Source organism: Castor canadensis, chromosome 6 (genome assembly GCF_047511655.1).
Source record: "Castor canadensis chromosome 6, mCasCan1.hap1v2, whole genome shotgun sequence".
NCBI lineage: Eukaryota > Metazoa > Chordata > Mammalia > Rodentia > Castoridae > Castor > Castor canadensis.
The window spans coordinates 40,643,358-40,668,910 of record NC_133391.1 but is presented as its reverse complement, the minus strand read 5'-3'; the positions used below and the strand labels follow the sequence as shown (position 1 = coordinate 40,668,910).

General features: G+C 49.8%; 1 protein-coding gene across 4 annotated transcripts in view; it reads right to left on the bottom strand.

Annotated features, from left to right (window-relative positions):
• Ddx11 (DEAD/H-box helicase 11) overlaps window positions 1-24,078 on the bottom strand; it is a 29,981-nt gene extending 5,903 nt beyond the window's left edge. For 3 of the 4 annotated variants that reach the window (XM_074076304.1, XM_074076306.1, XM_074076307.1), the window contains exons 1-18: window positions 23,944-24,078; window positions 17,534-17,681; window positions 13,971-14,219; window positions 13,454-13,540; window positions 13,010-13,164; window positions 10,001-10,046; window positions 9,060-9,167; window positions 8,060-8,147; window positions 7,592-7,797; window positions 5,983-6,135; window positions 5,080-5,126; window positions 4,636-4,715; window positions 3,653-3,697; window positions 3,466-3,533; window positions 1,822-1,860; window positions 1,547-1,658; window positions 1,306-1,446; window positions 760-872 (exon numbers count right to left, since the gene is read on the bottom strand). In XM_074076304.1, the coding sequence (XP_073932405.1) occupies window positions 760-872; window positions 1,306-1,446; window positions 1,547-1,658; window positions 1,822-1,860; window positions 3,466-3,533; window positions 3,653-3,697; window positions 4,636-4,715; window positions 5,080-5,126; window positions 5,983-6,135; window positions 7,592-7,797; window positions 8,060-8,147; window positions 9,060-9,167; window positions 10,001-10,046; window positions 13,010-13,164; window positions 13,454-13,540; window positions 13,971-14,219; window positions 17,534-17,677 (1,881 nt within the window). In that variant the 5' untranslated portion in view covers window positions 17,678-17,681; window positions 23,944-24,078. Of the gene's footprint in view, window positions 1-759; window positions 873-1,305; window positions 1,447-1,546; window positions 1,659-1,821; window positions 1,861-3,465; window positions 3,534-3,652; window positions 3,698-4,635; window positions 4,716-5,079; window positions 5,127-5,982; window positions 6,136-7,591; window positions 7,798-8,059; window positions 8,148-9,059; window positions 9,168-10,000; window positions 10,047-13,009; window positions 13,165-13,453; window positions 13,541-13,970; window positions 14,220-17,533; window positions 17,682-23,841; window positions 23,923-23,943 lie in introns of those variants that run through there. The other variant, XM_074076305.1, reaches the window with a different exon arrangement.
• Window positions 24,079-25,553: the final 1,475 nt, after the last annotated feature.

Genomic DNA, 25,553 nt, shown 5'->3' with positions numbered 1-25,553 from the left:
GATTGTACACAGCACAGCAGGGAACCCACGCAGGATCTGTGAGCACTGTTCAGAGTGTGCAGGCTTGGGACACCAGGCCCTGTGCAGAGGTTTAGTGACATTCATCACAGAACTGCTCAGAGCAGAGGAGGGCTGCGAACAGCATTCTAAATAACTAGCAAAACAAGAGTGCTTATGTGAAATGTAGCACATCCACGGAACTGGAACACCGCACAGCAGATATAGTGGATAAGCCTGTACTTGCCAACAAGGGAAACTGTTGCTGAGTAAAAATGCAAATTATAACAAGAGCACAGAGAGAGAATACCATTGCTGTTGTTAAAATATGTACACATATGTAAGAACTATTTGTAGAAAGACTATTTTAACTACATGTGACAATGTGAATCTTCTGTTGATACATGATCTTCCCCATTTTTGCTTTTTTCCACTTTCTACAATGAAAATGTAACTTTTCTGAAAAGTACGTATCACAACTTAAATTTGTAAGAGAGGTTGGTCCCTCTGTGGGTGCAGGAAGGAATGGCAGGAAGGCACATAAGTGAGTGTGGGTCTCTGGAATGACCCAAGGCTGACCAGAGTAGCCTGAACTGCCCATAAGATGGCACAGCAGCGGCACCTGGTGGACACTTCTGGGTCTGCATGTGCTGGCCTGGTCCTGTTTAGCCGCCCAGGGTGCAGGGAAGAGACAGGGCTGATGGTGTCCCTCCCTTGCCCCATTCCAACGCCTGGCACGGGAGGCTGGGATGTGGCCCTTACCGGCTGCATGGTGCCACCCGCAATGACCACCGCCCGGCATTCCTTCACCACCTGGGCAAAGTGCACCGCTGGATTCAGGAGCAGGAACTTGAGGCTGCTCTGACTGAGGCTGCCTGGAATACGGACAGACAGGCTGGGGATAGGGAGGACAGCCTGAGCACAGGGGTCTCCAGTTGATCCATGTAGGACGCAGATGAGTCTGCACATTCCCCTGAAAGCCAAGCCCATTTCCTCCAGGAAAAGTCTCTGAGGTACACAGGACAGTGCTGTCTCCTTTCCACATGAGGAAATGGAGGTACACAGATGGGTCTAAGGCATGCTCCACATAGATGGTGGAGCCACAACTCAAACCCAAGCCTGCCATCTCGACACCAGGCTACAGGGTTCGCTGGTGACCTTGGCCAAGATGACCCAGCCCCTCCAATCCTGGCCCCTCAGCGCCACAGCTTGCCCCAGTCCATTACAGACAGTCCTCCTCCCATCCAGGCAAGGATTGCATGTCCCTTCAGGCATAGGGGTCTCTGGCTCCGTCCAGCCTGACATTACCTTGGCGGCTCAGGATTACCCTGCCATCCTGGTTGGCAGTGGTGAGAGCTGCAAGGAACCCTTCAATGTGCATCAGTGGGGAAGCAGGCCGTGGAGCCCCGGCCTGACCCTCCTCCTCGGGGGCTGCAGCACCTGCAGCACCTGCGCAAAGCGGGATTGGAGGAGGCCTCCCTGAGATCTGGTGCACATTCCTACCCAGGGTCTGCAGCCAGCCCGTTTGTCCTTCCCACCCCTTCCTTACCCTCAGCGGTCCCGGACTGAAGGCTCTGCAGGAAGTGCTGAAAGCCAGACAGTCTGGACTGTTCCTGGGAGGCTGGGAGGACAGCACCATAGCGTTCTGTGAAGCCAAAGAGCTGGATCAAGGGAGAGAGGAGGGGAAAGGAATGAGAAGAAACCCAGCTGGCTTACTGTCCACCCCTCGCCCATCTGTCAAGCACCGCACACTGCAGAGGGAGGAGACAGACAAGTCAGGATAGCATGAGGGAAGCAGGCAGGGGTCCCATGGGAAGTGGGTACCTTCCTGCTGAGCATGCTCTTCTCAAAGTACCGCTGCACCTGCAAAGCCAGGGCCAGTGCAAACCCCAGGGAGAAGAAAGCAAGCTGTTACATTTTGAAAAACAGCCACACTCCACCCCGCAGGGAGCCCAGCTGACTGCCACCTGGGAGGAGCCCAAAACCTCCTTGCAGGCCACCTTTCTGAGGTCACTCCTCCACTGCCTCCCCCCCCAACACAGTGCTCCCCATGGGGGAGGTGCTGCTCAGCCTCACACACACAGCCTCCTCACAGACGTGTCCCAGTGACATGTCTAAGTGTGCTCAATAGAAGTTCTATCCACCTGCTTTCCCTCCAGTGACAGCATTTAACTGAAAGTAAGAGTTAGGTTAAAAAAGCAGTTGTCTGAGCAAAGGCACAAAGGAGGCTAGAGTGCAAACTACAGGTGCGTGCAACAAATGGAGTTTGGTGCCTTGTCTGAGCTTGGAATGCTGAGATGATGGGGCCTGTAAAGATTTTTACAGAGCCTGACATCCTTTAGAGAAGATTCATTCCATCATACTATAAGGTAAATTAAAAGCAGGGGGAAGAGAATGGAAGCAAGGAGGGCAGGAAGAAGGCAAAAGGGAAAAGCCCACATGGAGATTGTGGTTGTGGCAGTGAAAAGCCATGGTAATTCAAGAGCTATTTTAGACCCTCTAGCAACTATGTGAATGCAGAACACAAAAGGAGAGAAAGGTATCAAAGACGATGCTGATTTCTAGTCTGTCTGACAGGATGGTGACAATGACAATGACCAAAAGAGTAAGTGCGAGGGGGAAAATGGAGGAATTTAGGTAACTGCAGCTGGGTTTGAATAGTGGCTCTGCCCACTCGCCCTTGGTTTACTGGTCTGTGATCTGTGCCTGTCATCCTCCCAATTAACCTCCCTGCCCCTCAATTTCCTTTGTTCTCAAATGGCAACAGTCCACCCATCCTCCAAGTCGCAGATGCTGGCACACTTCCCAGAACACGTAAGCACTCTGTCCACGGAGGCAGCTATGATTATTAACTTACAAGCACTAGGTTGTGATTCAAGTGACAGAGGCCATACCCCACTAGAGAAAGTGCTGGATATGCAGGACCAGCGTAAACAAAGGCCCATGGCTGCAATCCAACCCAAGGCTCCAGCGGTAGGTCAAGCAGCCCTACCTATTCTTACCCCGCTCAACCCTAACACATGGAACCTAGATCACACTCCCAAAATCAACTCCCCAGGGAAAGACTGTGACAGAAGAGACAGAAAGGGGTGATTAGGACCCTGCAGAAATCTCCATTTGTGCCTAGAAGGTACACCCTTCCTCACAAGCCCTCTAACCCTCAACCCTCAACTAAAGACCATTTGGCTCTTCCTGACAGGTTGCTTTAAGGGTTAAGTGATTGTGTATGGCTGTGACTGAGATCCTCAGATCTTAAGACTACTTGAGGACAGAAGAAATTTCCTTTTCATTCCTTTTAGCCTTTGCTTTGCAGAGCTGGGGGTGAAACCCAGGGCCTCGTGCATGCTGGACAAGAGCTCTGCTGCTGAGCCACACCGCTGCCCACCTTCCAAGGTCTTAACGCGGTGTCTGCCCACAGGTGGTGAGAAGGAGGAACCTGTACTAACATCAGAGAGTGTCAGCCTCTACCTTGAACAGGTTGATGTTGTCCACCTGGCTTTGAAAGAGGAAGTCGTTGATGGTCTTCAGTTCCGCCCCTAAGAGCACACAAATGAAAGGCCTTGGGAGCTGTGCCCCGAAGTCCTTGGCTTTCAGTCCCAGAATGAAGCCCAGAAGTGGCCCGGGTCACTCTGTACCTCAACAGCAACCCCCTCACCTGTCTGCGAGAGGCTCTGTGTGTTGGGATTTTGCCTAATGTTCCCTAAAAAAGGTAATTCAAACAGGTTAGGGTGGTGGAACTCCCCCCCTCTTCCATATCCTCACAGTCTACACTGTCCTCATCAACTGAGAAGTGCACCTGTACTTGAACAGGTTTTCATTCATTTATAGCACACAAAGAACCCACTGAAAGGGAGGAGGTTCCAGATCTGGCTCACCTGTTTGCACCCTGGAACCCAATTTCATTCTTTTTACACCTCCTCTAGGAGGTCAGGCCAAAACAGCCACCCAACTGTGTATGGGAGCTGCCCTGAGTCACACAGTGCAGTGGCAAAGGCAGAGATGGACATCAGGGGCACCAACATGCAACGAGAACCCTCCAGAGGATCCCACTGGCTTTCTGGAACTCCAGCTTCTAGAGGACTTTAGAGGCACTGCATATGCTAAAGGGTCCACGCACAGAACACAAGAGGCATGGGTGCTGGAGCCAGAGATTTTTTAGTCACTCATGCATAAATGAAGATTAAGACACCTGGGCCGCTCTCCTCACAGAGACTCTGAAAATGGCGCTGGACTGTAACTATGTCACAAACCGTTGTGGTTTTACCTTACAATGCATCATTATTACACTCAGGGAGTAGGGTCTGGTATAATTAAAGGACAGAGAATATGGGCAAATGAACTGGATTCCAAAAACAAACTTAAGGTCAGACAACTCAACTGAGCTAAGATGAACGAAAATTCTCTAAATCCTATCAAGATCATTTTTTTCTCCTTTTCTTCCCTGTAATTTTGGGGATACATTGTGACATTTACCAAAGTTCTTACAATGTATCACAGTTGAATTCACCGCCTCCATCATTCTCCTTTATCCCTCCCTGCTTCCATCAGATAATTCTTAAGAACATGGAAGATCTAGGTCCCCTGACGGCACCCAAGGAACATGACTGGTAAGCCCAGATGGGGACAGTGCTCTCCTACCACCCAGGACAGCCACAAACTTCTCCAGCAAGTACAGGATCTGCTTGATGTACATCAGGTTCTTGGCTTTCAAACGCTTCCTGAGGAGAAACCACCAGAGGTCAAGTGCTGAGGCACCAACAGCAGCTTCCCTCTACCTGCCCCTAGCCGAGGTCTTTCTGTCTGCTCCCTCTCAAACTGAGCCATTAGCTATAAATCCTCCCCCAGAAAAACCAGGCTAGCCAAGGACCAAGGCCCTCAGAGCCAGCTGTTCTGTCCCAAACAGAACAGCTTATGGGGGCTTATGGGGGACACACAACGATGGACCCAAGACCTGACATCAAGTTGATCCACAACTCTGATCTCGGGCCAGTGATGATAACCCAAGTGTGTCCTCCCGGAGGACTTAGGGGCTTCTGAGGCTGAGCAGGGCTGTGCCTTCCACCTCAGGCGGTAGTGTCTCACCCGTATCTTTCCATATACTGGAGCAACTGGGAATGGGCCTGGCAGAGCTGGAGAGAGAAAACACAGTGGCGTGAAGGCAGTCCAGGCTCCTGGCAAATGGCCGAGGGCTGTGCAGTAAAACCTCAGACTACGTGACAGGAAGGAGGCTAGGCACAGACAAAGGCCCGGGACGCAGTGGTCCTCAGTCTGCTGGGGTCTGAGAGGGGAAGGACGTGCTGCTCAGGTGTCTGCTTTGAGCTTAGGCAAAGCAGGAGGCCGAAGCTCTCAGGTAATGTGTCTCCCTGTTAGTTTTCACCGTGCCGGGGAGAACTTGTTGTCTACTAAGTGTGATGTTCCCTGTAACCATCACATCTTGACTTAGGAAACCCAGGCACTGGTCAGGGGGCGGCAGATGCTGTGCGGGCTTCACAGGCAGAAATCAGTGGTCGGATTCTGGCTCCCCGCTCATGCAATGTGGATCCTGGGCACACTGTAGACCCTCTCTGAATCTCCAGGTTCCCGATCCAGCCCCCACTGTAGGGTCAGTGTGAAGAGCAGAGCTATCTCTTCCAGTGCAGGGTACCAGACCGTGAGTACTCTTGCGTTAAATCCCCTCAAAGCCGCATCAGTAACCAGGTCCCGCCCGCACAGGAGACTCCTGCTTCCCTTCCTGGGCTGGGGACTTGGGAGGGCATAGGTGGGTGAAGAGTGGGGAGAGAAGTCACATTGCTGGCTGGGCTGGGCTGGGTCCCCAGAGTTCTAACACATGCTAGAAAGCCAGTGGGCCTGGCGAGGCCGGCACCTGGGCCCAGCGCCCCCTCTGCCAAGTCCATTTCCAGGGGAATTCCAGGCCCATGTATTGAGAGGAATGCCCTATGTGCCTCTACCCCACAGCGAGCCCAAGAGAGGGAGAGGCCGACCCACCTGGGACCCGCTGACCTCTGCGCTGTGCATGCCTGTGATGGCGTCGATCAGGTTGTGCGCCTCATCGATGATTACCACCTGGCCCTGCAGCTGGATGCCTGCAGCCTGCCGGGTAGCTGCGTGCAGCAGCATTGGATAGGGCAGCACCACCAGCTGTGGGGAGAGGTGGGATGAGGCATGGGAGCTCGTCCTGCAGTGAGCCTACCCAGCCCACCTAAGTCCTGAGTGTGAGCTGCTTCACTTCCTGCCTGGGTCACGTGTAAGGATGTTCAAGCCAGGGTGCAATGGCACAGTCCTGTGCTTGTGGCAGCAAACCTTTCCTCAGAAGTTTTAGGTGGATGTCAAGTATGAAACTAAACTGGAGCTGACCCACCTCCAAAAGAGACCCCAGGAGGGGAGAGTAGAGCCCCTGCAGTGGGGACCTAGTACCCCTGAAGCCTCCAGGGTTCCTCAAAACACTGAAAACCTCTGGTGTACCAGAAAGCAGCCCTAGCTTCTGGCCCTGGAGTTGCTTCTTCCCAGATATGTGACTCTGGAAAAACTATTTAACCTCTCGGATCCTCGGATTCCTTATCTGCCAAGTGGGCTTGAATAGCTGTATCTCAGTTAAGACTGAGGAGTGGGAGGTGGAAGGACAAAAACAAAGCACTCTGTAAATGTTTAGGTGCATGTTATGAAGAGTTCCCAGTTAAGGAGAATTCTGATAGGTAGCATGAACATTCAGAAGACTGGAAGCTGAAAGCCAGGTTCTGCCATGGGCGCTGTCACTCACATGCAGTGAGAAATCAGTTCACTTTTCTGGACCCAGTGTCTGGAACTGGAGAGTAAGGCTATTTCAGTGGGACACCATAAAGGCAAAAACGAGGCGACAGTGCTTTAAGACACTAGGAGCACGACAATTTCAGGCCTTCTTTTTATATGTCTACATAAAGGGCCACAGCACTAACTCTGTGGCAAACAAGCCAGAGAACTGGCACCAGGGCTGTGGGGAGGGGAGCATGATTCAGTTTCTGTGACCCACAGTGCAGGGCGTATGGAGGTGAGCACTTTACGTGTGTGACGTGACCGCTAACAAGAGACCTCTTCCCTTTCTGAAGACTACTGAAACCTTCCCGACTACGTTGAACACAAATGAAAGAAGTCCTGTTTCTACAGTCACTCAAATGGAGAAGGAGCAAGAAAACAGTTCAATCGCAACACAACAAGAAGATACCGTCTTTGACCCGTCAAATGAGCAATCTCCTCTCTATTTAAAGATGTGGCAGATCTAACATGACAGTATTGTCACATGCAGCAGGTAGGCAAATACAGTGGGGCTGACATTCTGAAAAGCCACTTAGAACTGCTTGTGTTCTGTGGTTCTCCAAGGAAGGCACTCTTCCCCAGCTCCTACCTGCTGGCCCCCAGTAATGCCAATGGCTGTACAGAGCCACCAAGGATCCCTGGGCCTCCTCCGACTCTACATTCCAGGACAGATGGCGATGTGCCATCAGTATGCAGTGAGGCTCTTGGCATCCTCCCAAATTAAAGGGGAACAGGACTCCCCTCGTCCAGGGCCCCAGTCAGAGCTAAGAGCTACCCCCTCCAGCCGCTGGGTGGGAGTCCTCACCTGGGCTGCAGGGATGGCAAACCGGCTTCCGTAGTAGGGGCAGGCCCGAGCTTCCTTGCCCAGAGTGACGAGCTGCTCCATGTCCTTCACCTCCACCAGGATCTCGTCCCGGAGGAGCTGCATCTGCTCATGGTTGTAGAAGGGGCAGGCGGCCCGGCTCTCCTGCCTCCTCCTCTTTGGCTTGTTCTCCTCAGCTCTGCTCTTCTCTGTGGTGGTACAGGTGTCAGAGAGCAAAGACCAGAACATTCTGGGACTTTATTCTCTCTATAAAATTCTCTCCAAGGCAGGGCCTAGGACTGACCCTGACCCAGGATGCAAGAACACTCTTTCTCAAGGAGGGACCTTAGGAGGGAACCAGAATCTGCTCTGCTGTTATTTCCCTTATGACACTTAGTCTTTACCTCTGTCCCTGGTCCCAAGCCCTGCTCCCCAGCACTGCCCAAGGCCATGCACGGTCCCAGGGACTACCATGTTTGTTTCTCTGCATGTCTCTACAGCGGTCGTTGATAAGCTGCACAGAACCCAGGTTTTTCACCTCTTCATTCACACAGAGGTTCTACAAGACAAGAGAAAGAAAGAGGCAAAGAAACGGTGCTGGCCTTTGTACATGTTAGGTGAGCGCTCTACCATTAACCTCATTCCCCAGCCCTGGGAACAAATTCTGGTCCCATCTCTACACCCTTTCCAGCAGCTCTCAGAATGGATCAGGTGCCCTTAATGTTGAAGTGACCTCTACATGGCTCTTCTGCCTCCCTGAAAGACAGGAAACTAGGTTTGTTCCTGGTTTAACCATCTTACTACCCTTCTCCAGATCTGAAGCTGCTGTTTCCAACAGTGTGACCTCTCTGTGCTCCTCTATCAGTCAGTGCTGGAGAATCTCCAATAGATAAAGTATGAAATGTCTTAAAACTGCATTTTACTTTCAACTGTTTCTTTGGATTAGGGTGTCCTGGCCACACTGTCTGGCTGTGAGAATTTTCTAGTGTGTGAGTTGGCACTGTGCCCATCTTTTGAAGCTTCTCTCTTCACACAATCCCACTTCTAGGTGATGCTCCTACGAGGCCTGTGAAATGTGACATCTTGTAGCTTATTGGCTTAAAAGATCTTCATCTTGGCTGTGGTCTCTTTAGAGCCAGCTGAGAGGAAAAAAAAACCAACAGTGCAACTGTTTTGATACTGAATACTGACAAGTGTCTTTTTGAAATAAAGAAATCAGTCAGAAGGAGGAAGAACAGGAGAAAGAAGAGGGGAAGATAGAGAAGAGGAGGGAGAAATGGTGCTAACTGACAGGCAAACACCCCACTGACTTACCCATCCTGCCTCTCTCCTTCCAAGGAGCGGGGAGGCCAGGGAAGGGGCTGCCACTCAGCCTGCCTTGGCCCCAACATCCTTCTACTCCTGGACCAAGAGACAAAGGCACAAGGAAGGAGCAGGACAACTTGGGCTGGAACACTCTGCCTCTACTTACCTGCCGGGAGCCCAGGGAGACAAGTCGGGTTTCCTTGCCAAAAGGGCTCTTCTGTACTTCATGCACAAACTGGGCCAGCTGCGAGTGTGTCCGGCTGCAGTAGTAAATCTGGTCACAGGAAAAGAAGGGGACATCAAAGAGGGGACTCTAACATCCCTACATCAAGGTGTGACATGGCCTCAGGGCCTGTGGGAGCAGAAGGGTGGCTGCAAATGCACACCTGAGATACTGTCAACCCATGGCAGCTCACACCTGATGGGGGCCTGAACTACCCAAGCCTCCTGCAGCTCTACAAGTTCAAGAGAGGACATAAGATGTGACAACCCCACCCAGGCACACCCAGTCCAACTGTGTCAGAGGGCTCCATGATCTCAGGAGACAAGCCTCCCCTGAGTGCTGACTCTTAATGTGGCAAAGACCCCCAAACTTCTGGGACATTTGGGGAGGGTCACTCCCTATACATCCCCCTGAAGGGGGAGGCAGAGGCTGAGCTGGATACTCTCCACTCTGGGATTCAGCAGAGTGAGAAGAAAAGACAAAAAATGAGAGAAGACACCTGTTTTCAACAGAAAACAGAAGTCTTGAATGAAACCATGTATTTTTAAATCTGAGACATGGCCGAACCACATGCTGAGCTACACACAAATGAAAATACAAGCAAGATGTCCTTCCTTCACCTTCCACCACTGCCCACTGGAGACAGAAACCCTGAGCTGCCCGCCAATGCCACGGGAACAACCCAGGCCTTGCTCCTAGGACAGAGGCCTCCCACCGCCTGACAAGCAAACAACGAAAGACCATGCTCCAGGTCTGGGACTCACAGGGCCCATGAGTTGGAAGCTTTTCACCAACATGAGGCTAAGACACAGCTGGAATGACTCATTCCTGTCAGAGGTGGAGAATGCTGGATGGAGGCCCTTGCACACAAAAACGTATCTTACCTTAGTTATATGTTCTTCCTCCAGGTCATCCTCGTCCTCATCCACTCTGTGTGTGTGAGAGACAGGGAACACAGAGAAAATAGTCTTTCCCCAGCAAGCTCAGGTCTACCAAAGTATACCTACTGAGCAGCGGTGATGAGCTCTGGACACTTGCCAGTAAGCAAGATGAAGTCTCTTTCCCCAGAAGCTGACATGGCTGAGGGCTGAGCTCTGAGCCCAAAAGGCAACAGAGACACATCCCAGCAACGAGGCTCTGCCAAAGCCTTGCTCATTTAGGACACCCCAGGCAGGCTCAAGTCCAGGCCTCCATTGCCTGTAGAACCTACAAAGAAGAAGGGGTACAGGGTCCCCACATTGCAAGCTGAAAACCTGGACTCGATGTCTGACTCTGGCAGTCATCACAGGCTTCTCCGTCAGATCACCGTGCAGCACACTGAACACCCAAGAGAACGCTGCTGCTACCTCAGGTCCTGGCAAAGCCGTTCTTTGGGCCGGGAACGCTCCCTCCTTCCTTCCCTCACCATAATCAGCACTGCCTTGCTGTGACACCACGCCACTCAGTGTCGCCTACTCCTGCTCTGCCTGTGGTAGTGCAGAACCTGGGCCTGTCTTGATCTGCCAGAGCAAGCCTGGTAGCAGCAGGAGCTCAAACTCATTTCCTGAGTGAAGCTGCTGCCTGACGGAATGAGAAATGCTGTCACCAAAGTCTTCTTGGGACCTTGACTGCCCCAAGAAGACACTGCCTGGAGAAGACTTCCCAGCACTGAATGATGACCCACTGGCACCCACTGGGTTGGGAGGCTCCTTACAGATATTCAATACCTGCTAGAGATCACATGGAAGAGGAAAATTTCTTGTTCACCTTGAGATTCAATTTTCTAATGAAATTAATTACCTTGGGCTATTAGGAAGGTTAATTTCAGGATCTGGCCTAAGAGTAAAGAATTGTTGTCAGTTTCGTCTCAGAGACCTGAATTTTTTTTTTTTTTTTTGGCAGTACCGGAGTTTGAACTCAGGGCCCCATGCTTGCTAGGCAGGTGATCTACCAGTGGAGACACATCCCAGTCAGAAAGGCTTGGATTTAAATCATTTATCACAATCTGGACAAGGCCAGTAGAAGCTAGGTGAGAGGCTGGATATGTGAAGAAATGAAGAACAAAAATTTTGTGTTTTTGTTGTGTCCAGAGAGGCTCCTGTCTCTCCAGAAATACCAGGGTGTCAGGGAAGCTAAGCTGTAGGATTAATGCACTTGCTACCCAAGTTCTTTACCTTGTCCCCAAGGGACTCTAGAGAAGTCACCTAGGAGGCAGGTGGGAAGGGTTTATGGAGCACTTGTGACCCTTTCACTGTCCTCAGGCAGGGCCAGGGTGTCCTTCTTATCCCAGTTCTGACCTCTGTGCTCAAGCATAGCCCCAGTACCTGCTTCCCCACTGCCAGACACACACCATCCTCCTTCCCTCACCCAGCCTAGGAGGGGCCTTCGTGAGGAGGAAAGGGCAGAGACACCTTTCGGAGGATGAAAAATGCTTGTGAGGGAGAAATCTATACAAATGTGGCCCAATATTTGCTTCTAGAAAGTTTCGAGCAGAAACAGGAGAAACCAGAATACCCTCACCAGTTCTCCTCGGCAGTTCAGGGGCTCGCAGGCTAAACTCATGACTTTGGCTGTCACTTGGAGGAATGGAGGTTAAACAGCCAAACGCTGAACCCAACTGGGAGTCAGCTACTATCTTGGGAGTTCTGAAACATTCTCTGTGGGGACAGGGAAGTGGTCACAGGCTTCCTGCAAAAATCACAGCCCTCTCCTACCAGTAAAATGCTCCAGCACACTAACTTTGTATGTGGGTTAATGAAGGCCACAGCCCCACTGTATGCCATCTACAGATCCCTGACATCTTGGCATTTCTGAAACTCTCAGGTGGAAGTGTATCACAGACTGAACCTAGCTAGTGACTACTCTTCAAGTCAACTAGCTTGCCCTGAGCACACCAATCATGCCCTCAGTGCTGGGAATAAAAATTTAAAATACTAATGGCTCCCATTGTGGAGCAGCTCACAGCTCAGTGATGAAGAGGAGGATAAGCCAGCAAACTCAAAACACGTGCAGGTCTCTGAGAGAAACAGCAAGGGGCTGACACTCAAGGCCACTGAGACAACAAACAAGCTGAGCCTTCAAGGAGGCAAAGAGCATCTGCAAATCCTCAGACAGAACAGGGGAGGCCTGGCACTTTTAAGAAATCAGGGCAGGCAGTGTGGTGGCTCACACCTGCAATCTCAGCCCTGAGGAGGTAGAGGAAACAGGACAGTGAGTTCAAGGCCAGCCTAGGCTACACAGCCTGCCTCAAAAAAAACCTCCAAGGTCTGGGGATGTAGCTCCCTACTGGTAGAGTGCTTGCCTAATATGTGCAAGGCCCTGGGTTCCACCGCAGCACTGCAAAAAAAAAAAGTCTAGTGTCTGTCTGCAGGTGAAGTCAGAAGGTGCCTATCACATGGACTATAAGGGACTGACTTCATGCTTCACGAGTCCATGCAGGCTTTCAGTCCTTGGAGTTATATTCTGGGAAGACAGGGTGTGACCCAGAAGTGGCCTAGTCACTCTCTTTGGGGTTCTCTGGTATAGCCAGAGGTGAAGCTCATTCAATTGAAACCTACAATCTGGACCAACAGAAGCCTTAAGGCAACAGGAAAGCTGAGGCCAGGGACTCCTTGACGGTTTGGGTCATGAACAGTGAGGTTTGGCATTTGAGAGTCCAGGATCTAGAATCAGGCAAGCTGGCTGGCCTTGGCTGAGGCACAGCACCTGGCTGGACTGCAGCCTTCATGACTGCCATCGCCGAGCTGCTGTAGGGAAAACTGAATCAACATGCAGGAGTCCAGGGACTGGCAGAGTAAGGCTGGCCATCTCGTCACCAGTGTTTGTGAACCATAAGAAGGACTGTGGCTCAGAGAAAGGGGGCAGTAGCCATCAGGCCCTCACATCAGGTGCTCAGGGGATATGGGCCAGCTCACCCATTTGCCACCCTCTTCTCCTCATCACTCTCATATTCGGCCAGGACCAGCTCCTCCTCCCCAGATTCCAGCTGTTCCAGATGCTCCACTCCTGATCCAGCAGCCAGAATCTCTCTGCTAAGGCGCAGGAGACTCTCAGTTTCCTCTTCCTGTCTCTGGGTAGGAGGTGGAAAGAGGAAAAGGTCTTGGCCCTGGGACACCCAGCTGACTCCTGAACAGAGGTGGCCTCTAGTGTAGATGTCGCCAAGGACCCCCACATAACCCCAGTAACACAGGCCCTGACTGGAGGAGGAATCCACTCCAGGCCCAGGGCCTTCACCACTTAAGCTGCCTGGCTACTGGGTGAGGAGACAGTAGCAAGGGTCACAGAGTGGGGGACCACTCACCCAGTCTTCAGGCAGTGCCACCTGCCAGACAGGAGAATGGCCCTCCAGACACACTCACCAGGCGCTTGGCTGTGTACTTGAGCCGCACATCATGGCGGATCTGCTGCAGGCGCTCCTCTCGCTTCCTCCTCCTCACCTGCTCCTCCTAAAGGGCGAAGCAGCCATGAAGGAGACTCCTATAGGAAGTCCCCGCAGACCTTTCTCACAGAGCTGGCTGCTGTGGCAGCCCTTGGCCTGAGCCCCCACTTCTACAGGCCCAATTCACCACTCAGGGCAGGCAGTCTGCATCCTCCCTCCCCAAGCCACACAACCAAACTTTCTGCTCAACTGAGCCATGTTACCAATGGCAACAATCAGGTTCTTTTCCCAGGTGAGTAATGCAAAGGAAGCCAGGTGGCCCATAGCCCCAAATGAAGAAGTCCTATTGGCATCCCTTCAGAAAAGACAGCAAAGAGGTCACAGCATCCACTCAAGCCAAAGAGGGCTAAGAGGCACCAGAGGCAAAAACATGGGATAACCCAATGCTGGAATCTACCCAAGATAATCACGCCCCTCCCTGCCACTCCATGGCCCACCTTCAGTCGCTCCACTAGGTCCCTTTCTTCTTTCTTCTGCAAGAACTGGGTGACCCAGTCGGGTTCTCCTGCAGGCCTTGGAGTGTCAGGGGGCTCTTGGCAGGAAGATGAGGCCAGCAGGGACAGCTCCCTCCCATCACACAAAGGGCCAGCTCCAGGTTCAAGGAGACGTGCCTCTTCTTGCTGTTTCTTCTGTTCAAAGTCACGGAGCCAGGAAAGGGCCCCACAGATGAGACTTAAGGACTTTCCCTACAGGAAGAAAAGCATCATCAGAAACAGGGCAAAAAAGCAAAGCTTCCTAAACCACTGTTCTCAATTTTAATAAGGGCTTCAAAAGAGCTCCAGCGCTGAATATTAGTGGATGCTGTAAGATCACTCAGGAAAGGACAGCAAGGGAACCAGTGAAAACGGGAACAGGGAAGAAATAAAAACTGGGCCTGAAAAGTGGGAAAGAGCTTCTTTTTAATTTGATAGTTCCCTGTTCTGAAAAGAAAGTGGTTTATCAGATTATATACAGACACTGCAAGCTAACATCATTAGGCAATGATAAGAAATTAGACAAACAGCCCCCTGAAAGAATTAAGGCCAAAAGATGCAGCGCGTGAAATCCCACATACTTGCAAGGAAAAGCCCTAAGCTTTAATGCAATGGAGATGCAGGTACAGCACGATCAGCCCCGTGAGTCCTAGTGTTTTAAGTTGTTTTTTCTTTTTTACAAGTGAGCCAATTGCTCTGGCAAACACTATTCTTGACTTCAAGGTCAGAATTTCTCCTGTGGGTCCTTGTTATGGGCTGAACTGTGTCCCTTCAAAACTGCTATGCTTAAGCCCTAACTCCAGTGTCTTAGATGGGACCTTTTGGAAACAGGATCACTGTAGATTTAATTAGTTAACAAGAGGCTATCAGGGCAGGCCCCAATCCTTTGTAAGAACTGGGACCCTTAAGAAAAAGGGGAAATTTAGAAGTGGACATGTGCAGTGTGATGAGACACAGGAGGAAGGTGGCATTACTAGCCAAGGAGAGAGCCCTCAGGAGAGACCAACCCTGGTGACATGCTTGTTTCAGATCTCCAACCAAGAGATTTCTGTGGTTTAAGCTCCTAGGCTGTGGGCTTCCATTATGGAACCTGAAGAAACTACCACTGTTCTGCTGGAGAGGTGACTGCAGAGCCCCAAGGCTGTTCCAGGTGCAGAGGGTGTTGGTGCAGAGTCTCTGGAGCCAAGCCCTTCTGTCCACTCAGCTTGCCCAGCCTGCTTAACCAGAGGCATCTCCAAGTCTGCAGAGCAGGCTTTAGAACCTGACCAGGGGTTGAGTTCATTGTGGGTAAGGAAGGCTTTGGATGCCATGCCTGGGTTGTGTCCTGGCTCCTCTGACCTCTCAGAGCTCATTTCCATCTATGCAAAAATGGGGCTGATAATAGGGGTACCTTCCTGGCAGAGCTAGTGTGAGCACTGTATTCATTAATACACATGAAGGTTAGCGCCTACAGCAGGAGCCAAAGACTACCTAACATACAACAAGGGAGCACTTGGAGTTAGCGACTTGATTGATATTATTAATCATGATAAAACTGCCATTATCCTGAAATAATAATAACCTATCAGCTTTCACCAAAATCTTGAAAGTCCCTGTGTCTGGACAAACTTCTGAGGAGCAGACAGACCACGCGGCTGTAGGAGGCCCCGTGTACCACTCTGCTGAGCTCTGACAGACACTAAATAGTGGAGGTCCAGGAGCAGAAGCTAGGGGCTGCAGACCCATGCTGCTTGTGGATGAGGAGCAGGGGCTTGGGCTGTCACTGAATGGGGCAGGCGAGCCATCTCCCATAACACTGGCCACTAATGTTAATGCCCCCAGGCCTGGCTACAGAGCCCCTGTCCTCCACTTGAAAGGGAACTGAGGATGTTCCTAAGGACCTGGTCAAAGTTGTCTTCCAAAGCAACCACACGTGCCTTCAAACACAAAGACTAAAGGGTAACCGGGGCCTCGTATGTTTTTATGAGTAATAGGCCGCAAAAGTTGTAGACTGAGAGTGATGGGATGTAGCTCAGTGGTAAAATGCTTGTCTCGGATGCTCGAGGGCCTGGTTAGATCCCCAGCACTGCAAAAAGACCAAGGTGGTGGGGACGGTGGGAAGCAGACTGGAACTTGTCAAAGGGCTGTCCATCCAAATGCTCACCTGAGTCATGAAGTCAACTTAGTCATGAAGTCAACTTAGTAAAGCACTCACAGAATGCCTGGCTTTGAGCAATGTTACTTCATGGAGTACTGTGCTACAGAACACAGTTACTTATGGCAGGATAAGTAAATTCATCTCATCAACACCTACAGGTTTTGGGGGGCTGGGCATGCAGAGGTGCAGAACCCTCTAGAAAATACCCACATGTACAAATGTAAGGTGACTCTGAAGGACATGTGCACATAGCCTCCGGGTGGGAGAGCTCCCAGGACTACAATGTACACAAAGTTGAGACATCAGCTCCACCTGGGGGAATCATGAAAGGCTTCAACAGGTGACTCTCTAAGGGTAAACAGGGATCAGAGGCCAGCAGGTAACAAAACTCCAGTTGGGGTGAGACAGCACAGCCATCTCCTGCAGGTACAAGGGCACTGGAGACTGAGGTATGACTCAGAAGATATCAGAATGTAAAGATACCTGAGTCACAGGTGCAGGTTCACACAGGGAGCGGACACACAGATGAGGCTGTGGTACTGTTACAACTTCAACATGTAAGGGAGGAAGGGGACAGGGGACAGGACTGAAAGACCTGATGGGGCTGGGCCTTCAGGTTAAACGGCAGAGCCAACACTGTGCTTCCACACTTTTTTCCAAAACGTGAAAATTGCACCAAAGTAGCAAACAAGGTTACACAAAAACAAAAGACTTCGAAGGAGAGACAATGACTGGGCTTAGGAGAGAAGGAAAGGAGAAGTGGCCCTGAGTTCAAATCCTAGCACCCCCCCCCCAAAAAAAAAGATCCTGTTGTTACAGGCCAACCTTGCCAAGCTCTGCTAAGTGACAGGGACTCTGAGTCCTTATCCTGCAGGAGGCTGCAGCCTACTTGGAGAAACAAACATTTCACTCTCACAGTACATCAAGTGTGGCAGAGAAGCCAGGGACAGCCCCACTCACCCTTGACAGACATTTCTCTCCCTCCTTCTGGGCCAGGAAGGAAAACATAGGGCCCCTGGTTGCCTCCCTCTGACACGTGTGAGCTAGAACCTGGAGACTGAAATGGGATGTTGAATCTGTGATAAAGTCGAGTCGTTTCTGTGTCCCTCAACATCAAGGCAGTTCTGTGCCAGAGAAGTCTGGGAAGTGTCAGTGTTATGGGTGGAGGCTGGCACTGTCATTTAAATTTCAGTTGCCTTTAGCCTAGTTTTTCTCAGACCTTGGGGCTGTTTTTAACAATTTAATATAGGAAATAACCATTACTCAAAAAGATAAGCTGAGAGACTGCTTTGCCCAACACCACACCATGACAGTCTCCACACAGGCAAACTGGAAACACAACCGAGGCTGTCTCCAACTCTGGTCCACACTGCCTCATCGGCCCACTCACCGTGCCAGTTGGGCTCTCAAATATCCCGATCTTGCCAGTCTCCAGAACCTGGTACAGCTCTGCCATGAACTCCTTCTGGATGGAATAGGGCGGGAAGGGAAAAGGGAAATGGATGCCACCATCCTCCTGGGTGTGATGAGCCATGGTCCTAGGGAGACAAATAAGGAAATCTGCTCGGTCTCATACGGGATCCACAGAGGTGTAAGATCAGCCTCCACACTGTCACAGAACTGCTTCTCGGGCTGCACACTTTTTGGCAAGCAGAGACCATGTTTTTGCCATCCTTTGTACATCCACGAAGACAAAGCAGACTATACAATCCATCCATCCGGCGACGTTCATTAGAAATGGCTATATAGCAGGGGCCAGGAGCAGTGGCTCACACCTATAATCCCAACTATAAACAAGGCAGAGACTGAGAGGATTGAGGTTTAAGGCCAGCCAGGGGGTGGAGGGAGTTAACGAGCCCACATCTCAACAAAAACTCTAGATATGGTGGTTTAGTCCTGTAATCCCAGCTTTGCAGGAGGCATAGGTAGGAGGATCATAGTCCAGGCCAGTCCAGATAAAAACTGTAAGACCCTATCCAAAAAATAACTAAAGCAAAAACAACTGAGGTGTGGCTCAAGGGGTAGAGCACCTGCCTAACAAGTGCAAAGCCCCGAGTTCAAATCCCATTACCATCCCATCCCCCCAGGAAAGAAATGGCTGTAGCAGAATGCAGGCCAGGAAAGTCTCAACCCGCACCTCCTGCTATTCCACTGCTGCTGGATACCTTTCCGACGTCTCTACAGACAGCTGAGAGCCTTCCCCAAGCCCAGAGCCACCGCCGGGATGGAGGCTGTGGCTGGTGACTCCTGCAACACTATCCTCCCAGCCTCCGCAGGCAGCACTCAAAGGTGCTGCGCCTGTCTACAGTGAAACCGTGGTACACGGGGGAGAGGGAGCACGGCTCCTGTAGAAGCCACGGCTGCACTAGCTTCCCCAAACAAGGCTACAGCATTTGCTGTTCCTCACCAGCCGTGGTCTTGCTTCAGGGTTATGTCATCTTTTTTTCTCCTCTTCTGAAATTACTTTTCTCTGACATGTTTTGACAAACCCTTTATTCCTTCTTTTTTTTTTTTTGGCAGCACTGGGATTTGAACTCAGGGCCTTGCACTTGCCAGGCAAGTGCTTTTACCACTTGACTTCCCAGGTGGAGGGATCGCTACAAGAAGAACAAAAAACAAAACAAAACAAAAACACAAACTAGGACAATTCAGTAATGAGAGAGGAAAGGACCTATTGAAAAACCACTCAAACGTGAAAGAAGGGGAAGAAGAAAGGTCCCTAACAAGTGGTGAGCAGCTGCTACGTGTTATTCTCTATCCCCTTTTACTTCTGTCATTTACTTCATCTGCACAGCAGCATACAGGTACAGCTGTTGGCTACCGACACTTGCAGAAATTAAGGTAATTGCTACTGGAATGCGGCTCAGTGGTAGAACATTTGCCTGCCATGCAAGAGGCCCTGGATCCAATCTCCCACACACAGACAAAAAAGGAAAAGAAAAGAAGAAAACCAGGAATGTGAACCCAGGTCTATATAGTTCTGCTTTAGTCAAGTTCACCTGGTTATAAGACATAACTAGCAGCACTGCTAAAAGTGCACCTGCCTAGGCCCTGAGCTCAACCCCCAGCACCACCAAAAAGAAAGATAACTAGAATAAATAAAAAGGAAGGTTTACTGAAAACCCCTATGCTTCCCTCATAGCTGGGATTACAGGTGTGAGCCACTGTGCTTGGCGTGAAAAGAATTTTTACTCAGCAGAGGGGACTGAAGTGGCCATATGAAGTTTTGTGTAAGCAGAAACTGGGTAATCTGAGGAAGTAAGCTTGTGGCTCCATCTGGCACCTGACAGAGCAGGAGAACGATACTGGCACTTACTTGTTGGCACAGTTCTTGAAGGCTGTCTTGAAACCCCAGCTAGCATGCAGTTCTCATCTGCAAGAAGCCCCACCCGGCCAACCACCTGTGTTCTGGGTTTTTCCAGATCATCCCAATTCTTTTTCTTTTTGAGACAAGGTCTCAAAATGTACCCTGGGCTGGCCTCCCCAATTCCTTTTGTTTGTTGTGGTGGTACTGGGATTTGAACTCGGAGCCTCATGCTTGCTGAGCAGACAGGAGCTCTACCACTTGAGCCTTGCCCCCAGCCCTTTTTGCTTTAGTTATTTTTCAGGTAGGGTCTCATGATTTTGCCCAGGCTGGTCTTGAGCCTTGACTTCTTGATCTCTGCCACCTGAGTAGCTGGAATTACAGGTATGAGCTACTGACACAGAGCTTGGCCTCTCCATTCTTAATTTCTTAAGAAGTAAGAGTCACTCCACCAGTCCTGAGGGAAGATCAAGGACTGAGGCTGGCCCAGGCAAAAAGCGTGAGACCCTATCTAAGAAAATAACTAAAGCAAAAATGGCTGGAGGTTTGGCTAAAATGGTAGCGCACCTGCCTAGCAAGTGCAAGGCCCTGAGTTCAAACCCAATACCACCTAAAATAAAATAAAACTTTTTGAGTTTCTTAGTTCCAAATCTCAAAAGTCTGATTAGCAATACCTCTCTCTTTTTTTTTTTTTTTTTTTTTTTGGTGGTACTGGGGTTTGAACTCAGTGTTTCCTGCCCCTCACCTCTCTTTTAAGAAAGATCACTTGTCAGCCTACAGGATGTCTGGCAGGGATTAGGGACCTAATCCCTTGGGCCCTACAACTGCTATTTTCCTGCCTGGGAAATCATGAGTCAGTGTTTAGGACACAGCTCACTTCCTCTCCCACTGCTTGGCCACCCTATCATGGCGGCACACGCTCCACACTCATGCTATGCATTGCCCTGTGTTAAGTCACTCTTATCACATCACCCTGTCTTTATTTTCTTCTTTCTTTTGGGGAGGGGGAAGCAGTACTGGGTACTGAACCCAGGGCCTCATACTCTACCAGTTGAGCTATGCCCCCAGCCCTTTTTTTTTGTATTTTGCTTTTGAAAATGAGAAAAAAAGAAAAAAAAAAAGTCTCACTGACTTTCCAGACTGGTCTTGACCTCAAAACCCTCCTTCCAAGTAACTGGGATTGAGGGTGTGCACCATCACACCCAGCTTGTCGTTAATTTCTTCATTGCTCCTGATGGTAGCAGTGAGCCATTAGTGATGGGAATATGCAAGGAAAACTTACAATGGAGGATTCTTCAAGACTGCCTAGAGAAAAACACTTAACAGCCCCTGTTAAGATCAAAATAGCCCACCAAGATCATGGGATGTCACAAGATGTTTTTTGAGTCACCCACCCTAGGGTGAGTCATCAGTTCCTGAAACCAAAGAATGAACAAAAAAAGACCCAGGCCTGAAAAACATATCCTAGGGGTCAAGTGGACCCAATAATAGTTGACAAGTTATAAATCTGTGGACCTACCCTAGCCTCCTGACCTTAACTGTGACTTTAGTTCATGGGCTGTTGCTAGGGAGGGACTTAATGCTCCAAGCCTCGTCTACCTCAATAAAAACTGGTGCCAGGGTAAAAATAATGGTCATTCTCATTCTCACTCTAGAGACAACCCATTTTCAGTCTACTGGAGGTGTATTCCTTTCCTAAAAAACCGTCATTACTTTCATTGCACTTGTGTGTGTTGCCTGAATTCTTCTCCCACCAGACACTCTGCTGACTTTCCTGTAACATTAACACTATTTTAACTTTGTTTTCCCCCCATGGGAATACAAACTGCATAAGAGGAGGAACCCCGTCTGTCTTGTACTTCCTTGTCCCAAGACTCAGAATGAAGGGCTTGAATACATCACAGGCATTCAATAAAATTCTGGTGAAGAAATAAGCAGCCAGCTAGTCATTAGGCAGAGATGGATCCCATAACTCAAATATCTAGTCCATGGGCCAGTTCTTTCATGGTTTAAAACTGTTTTCCTACAATCTCACAACCGTGTGGTCAGTAAATTTATCAGCTCTATTTTACAGACCAACAAATGGAGACTCTGAAAAGCTTAGTGACTTGCTCAAGTTCACTCAACACGTGAATGGATCCAAGAGCTGGACTCTCTGCCCCACTCGATCCTCGAGCTCTGTAGTTCATGATTCTTCTTCCCCACCAGGAGAAGAAGGATGTGAAAAAAATTTGAAATTCCCCCGCGGGCGGTAATTAGGGATCTCATTATTCCAGGATCAGCGCAGGTTAGTAACAGTTAAAGAGTGACTTAGGGGCTGGTGGAGTGGCTCAAGTGGTAGCGTATCTACCTAGTAAGTGTGAGGCCCTGAGTTCAAACCCCAGTACCACCAAAAAAAAAAACTAAAAAAAAACGAAGAGTGACTTAGACAGACTGGAGGCATGGCTCAGATGGTAGAGCACTTGCTAGTGTTACCAACTTGTTCTGTCTGAGCCCTGGGTCTTTGTCTTACAGTTTCAAAGAATGAAAATCATGGACAACAAGAGTGAGCAAAGCAGAAAAGTTTACTGAGAGAGAGAAAGAGCAAAGAGCAGAGTTCCCACAACTGGGAAAGGTCCCAAGACAGGCTGCCATTGGCTAGTCTCTGTCTAGTGGCCTATATTGCTGAGGGGAAGGGAACTCAGACAAAGCCCCTTATCCCAATTGGCAGGCAACCATTCAGATTGCCTTTTTGGGCCAACCAGGCATCTGCATGATTTGTTTGTGTGTCTTGCCTTAGTAGGTCTCTGATCACACATCAGACAATGGAAAGGGTTCCAGTCACAAGGAAGTGAGCCATGTGTCATGTAGTCACTGTGCCTGTTACTTTCCCATGGAAACCTTGAGAGTCTCCATACCTGTTGCTTTCTCACAGAGAGTGAGAGCATGAGTCTTGATTTATCACCAGGGGCCATACCCTAACTGCCTATGTTTGCTCTTAACCTGTTTCACTGGCAAGTGCAAAGCCCTGAGTTCAAACGCCAGTATCGGTCAAAAAAGAGTGGTTTAGATAAATGTAACAGTGAATCTCCTAAGCACAGCAAGGACACCTGGTGTCACCTTTTCAGATCGCTTCAGATTGGCTGTGTAGGGTATAGCCATGACCTCGCATTCAAGTTGTCATTAGAATGGCACACCCGTGCTAAGCACACACCAGCCCAGCAAATCACAGGCTCATCAAGCAAGGTAAGATTTGTGAAAGCACTTCAGATACATACTGGTCCTGAATGTGTTCACTTTCTTCAGTCTTCAATTATCACTCCTTATTTACTTACTGACCATAAACTATTGCTATGAACTGAAGAGTTCTCCTCACCCAAATTCATCTGTTGACAGCCTAACCCCACCTCCATGTGGCTGTATTTGGAGATTAAGCATTTAGGAGGTAAAAAAAAAATCAAATGAAGTCACAAGAGTGGAATCCCACTCCAATAGGATGGATGACTTAATAAGGAAAGGAAAAAAAAAAAGATCTCTCCACTAGGTGAGGACACACCAAGGTGGTGGTCATGTGCAAGCCATCAAGAGCCCTCACCAAGAGCAGGCATGCAATTGACCTTCAACTTCCCAGGCTCTAGAACTGTTAGCAAATATATTTCTTCTGTCTAAGCCACCCAGTCTATGGTATTTTGCTATGGCAGCCAGAGACAACAATGTACCAAGTGCTATAATATTATTGTACTCCTAAAATGCTTTGTCTCCCAAGAGAAAAGCTTTTCTGTACCCCCTGTTAATCAGGGCTACACCATGCTCAGAGCTGCTGGGTTCCCACGGCTGGGGGATGGCCTGAGCGGTCCTACCCATTCTCACCTTGCTAGGGCCTCCTCTCCTCTCCTATCTCCATCCTTGCAGTTTTCACATGATGTAGGACCCAACCATCTACTTAATATTTACTTCCACTTTTATGACACCTCCGCCATCTGGTCAGTTACATTCATCCCTGTCCTCTTTACTGGACCCTGATCCTCCTCTGCTCCTAAGGGCCAGTGTAACAGAGCACCTAAAAGTACAGGCCCTGGGTGAGACTGCCAAGTTTGGGATCCTAGCACTATCTTTAAGTTAGTATCTCTAAGCCATTCTCCTCTTCTATACAAGAGATGGGTAGCATTTATAGTGTTGCGACCACTAGATAAAATAACTACTGAAAATCGATTAGAATAGCTGAGCCAAATTTAAGACCCCGACACCTGTTAGCTATTATCACCCCTACAAACTTCTCTAGTTGAACTAAAGGGACCACCCTCGTTGGCCAGCCCTTTCCCCTCCCATTGGTTCCCAGCCCGTCAATCACACGCTGGCACCCCCCCCCCCAATTTCGGACCGTTTCCCGCGCCCGGTTCGCCCCGCCTTCTTACTCCCGCACACAGCCTAGGTGGTTGGCATCTCCTCCAAATTTGCCCGGTGTTGTCTCGCTTGTCCTCGTCCTCAGCTGTGCCACCAAGCAGCACTGCACTCACCCTTTTCAACGGCAGGACCGCTTCGCTGAGTCAGGCCAAGGAGGAATCAGCTCCGCGCATTACTGGATTTGAATCGCCGCCGAGCCGGGCCAACACCAGCGAGGAAAGGAGCGCGCCGCGTCGCCACGCCCCCACACCACTGCGCCTGCGCGCTCCAAAACACACGCCCACGCGTGTGCACGGCCGCCGGCATTCGGAGGGGCGTGGCTATGCACGCTCTGAGCCATTGCGCTTGCGCAGAGGTGCGGCTTTGTATGGCGCTGTGAACGCGGGACGCGGCCCACCTTGGCCTTAGCCTCTAGGCTCGCGACAGGGGCAAAGGGTGTTTGATTGAGCCTCAGCCAATTAGCTCCAGTTGTACCAGGCGCTCTGCAATTGGCTTGGTCAAATTCGCCCATCTTCTCCATACACTCGAGATAGGATGCGCAGTGTCCAAGAATCTGGAAACCTGTATCCTGGTCCTGACCTTTGTCAGGCCTTGGTATGTCTGGAGCAGTTGTATTGCCTGCCAGGGAGCAGCCCTGCCATGCCCGCATCCCAGGGTTGTGAGGGATCTTCGATGTTGAGTGATGTTTAGATGGCACGTTGATAGAATTGTTGCCAGGCACGGCCCTGCAGGGACCAAAGAAGGGACCGCCTTCGAATTAGGAGGACAAAACACACCACCTTCACCTCGCTGGACTTGGTTTCTCCCTTGTTCAATGGAGAGATTGAGTAGATGATCACTAACAGCTTTTCTGAAAGGTGGGCCCATGAAAAGGTAACTGGGAGCAGTGTATGGCTGCCCCTGAATGACTTTGAGGTGTGACTTCCCCCAAAGGGTGAAGAAGGTAGGGGAGTTGTTGGGACCTGCTGGAAAGGAGCTAGCAGTTGGGAGCTGTGTGAAAGCTTAGAGCTGGGAATTCACAAAGGTGATGAATTCCAAGGTGAGTTTTTGACATCTGCTTCCACGACCACCAACTGGGGAAGTTTGGAGAGGGCTAGGAACTAATATACCGAAGTCCTGAAAGGTCTTTAAAGTTTTAACTTTAAAATTCATGTAAATGTTGAATTCTTCCTGTTTGTTTTAACATAAAAGTAATTTCTTGAGTTGTTTACTAAAATAACTCTTCCATAAATAAGACACACTAGAGTTTTTTGTTGTGGTTTGGTTTGGTTTTTTTTTTTTTTTTTTGACACGAGGGTTTACCCTATGGCTTCACATCTCCCCTCCCATCTCTGCACACACTCCTAAACTCCACACATTCCTTCCAATTTAAGAACAACCATTGGAGGGGAAAATGGTAGGACATGAAAGTCAGTCAGTCAGTCTGGGTGTTCAAGACTTTAAGCAGCAAGCTAATGCATTTAGAAATCATGCAAGGGAAGACCCTGAAGACCTAGGCACAAAGATTGAGAGGGCAACTTTTCCCTCTTCCTTGACCATTTTCTCTTGTCAGGTGGCCTGATTTGGTGAAGATCCCAAAATACAAAAGTTTAGGGACCCATGAAATCTTGGAGATTGGGACAGCTGTACTAAGAATATGAGCCAGGAAGCAGTAGAAAGAACTAAAGATCATGACAGGATGGGAGACATCCCTAAGAAGTTCAAGCTGGTGGCAAATTGAAGG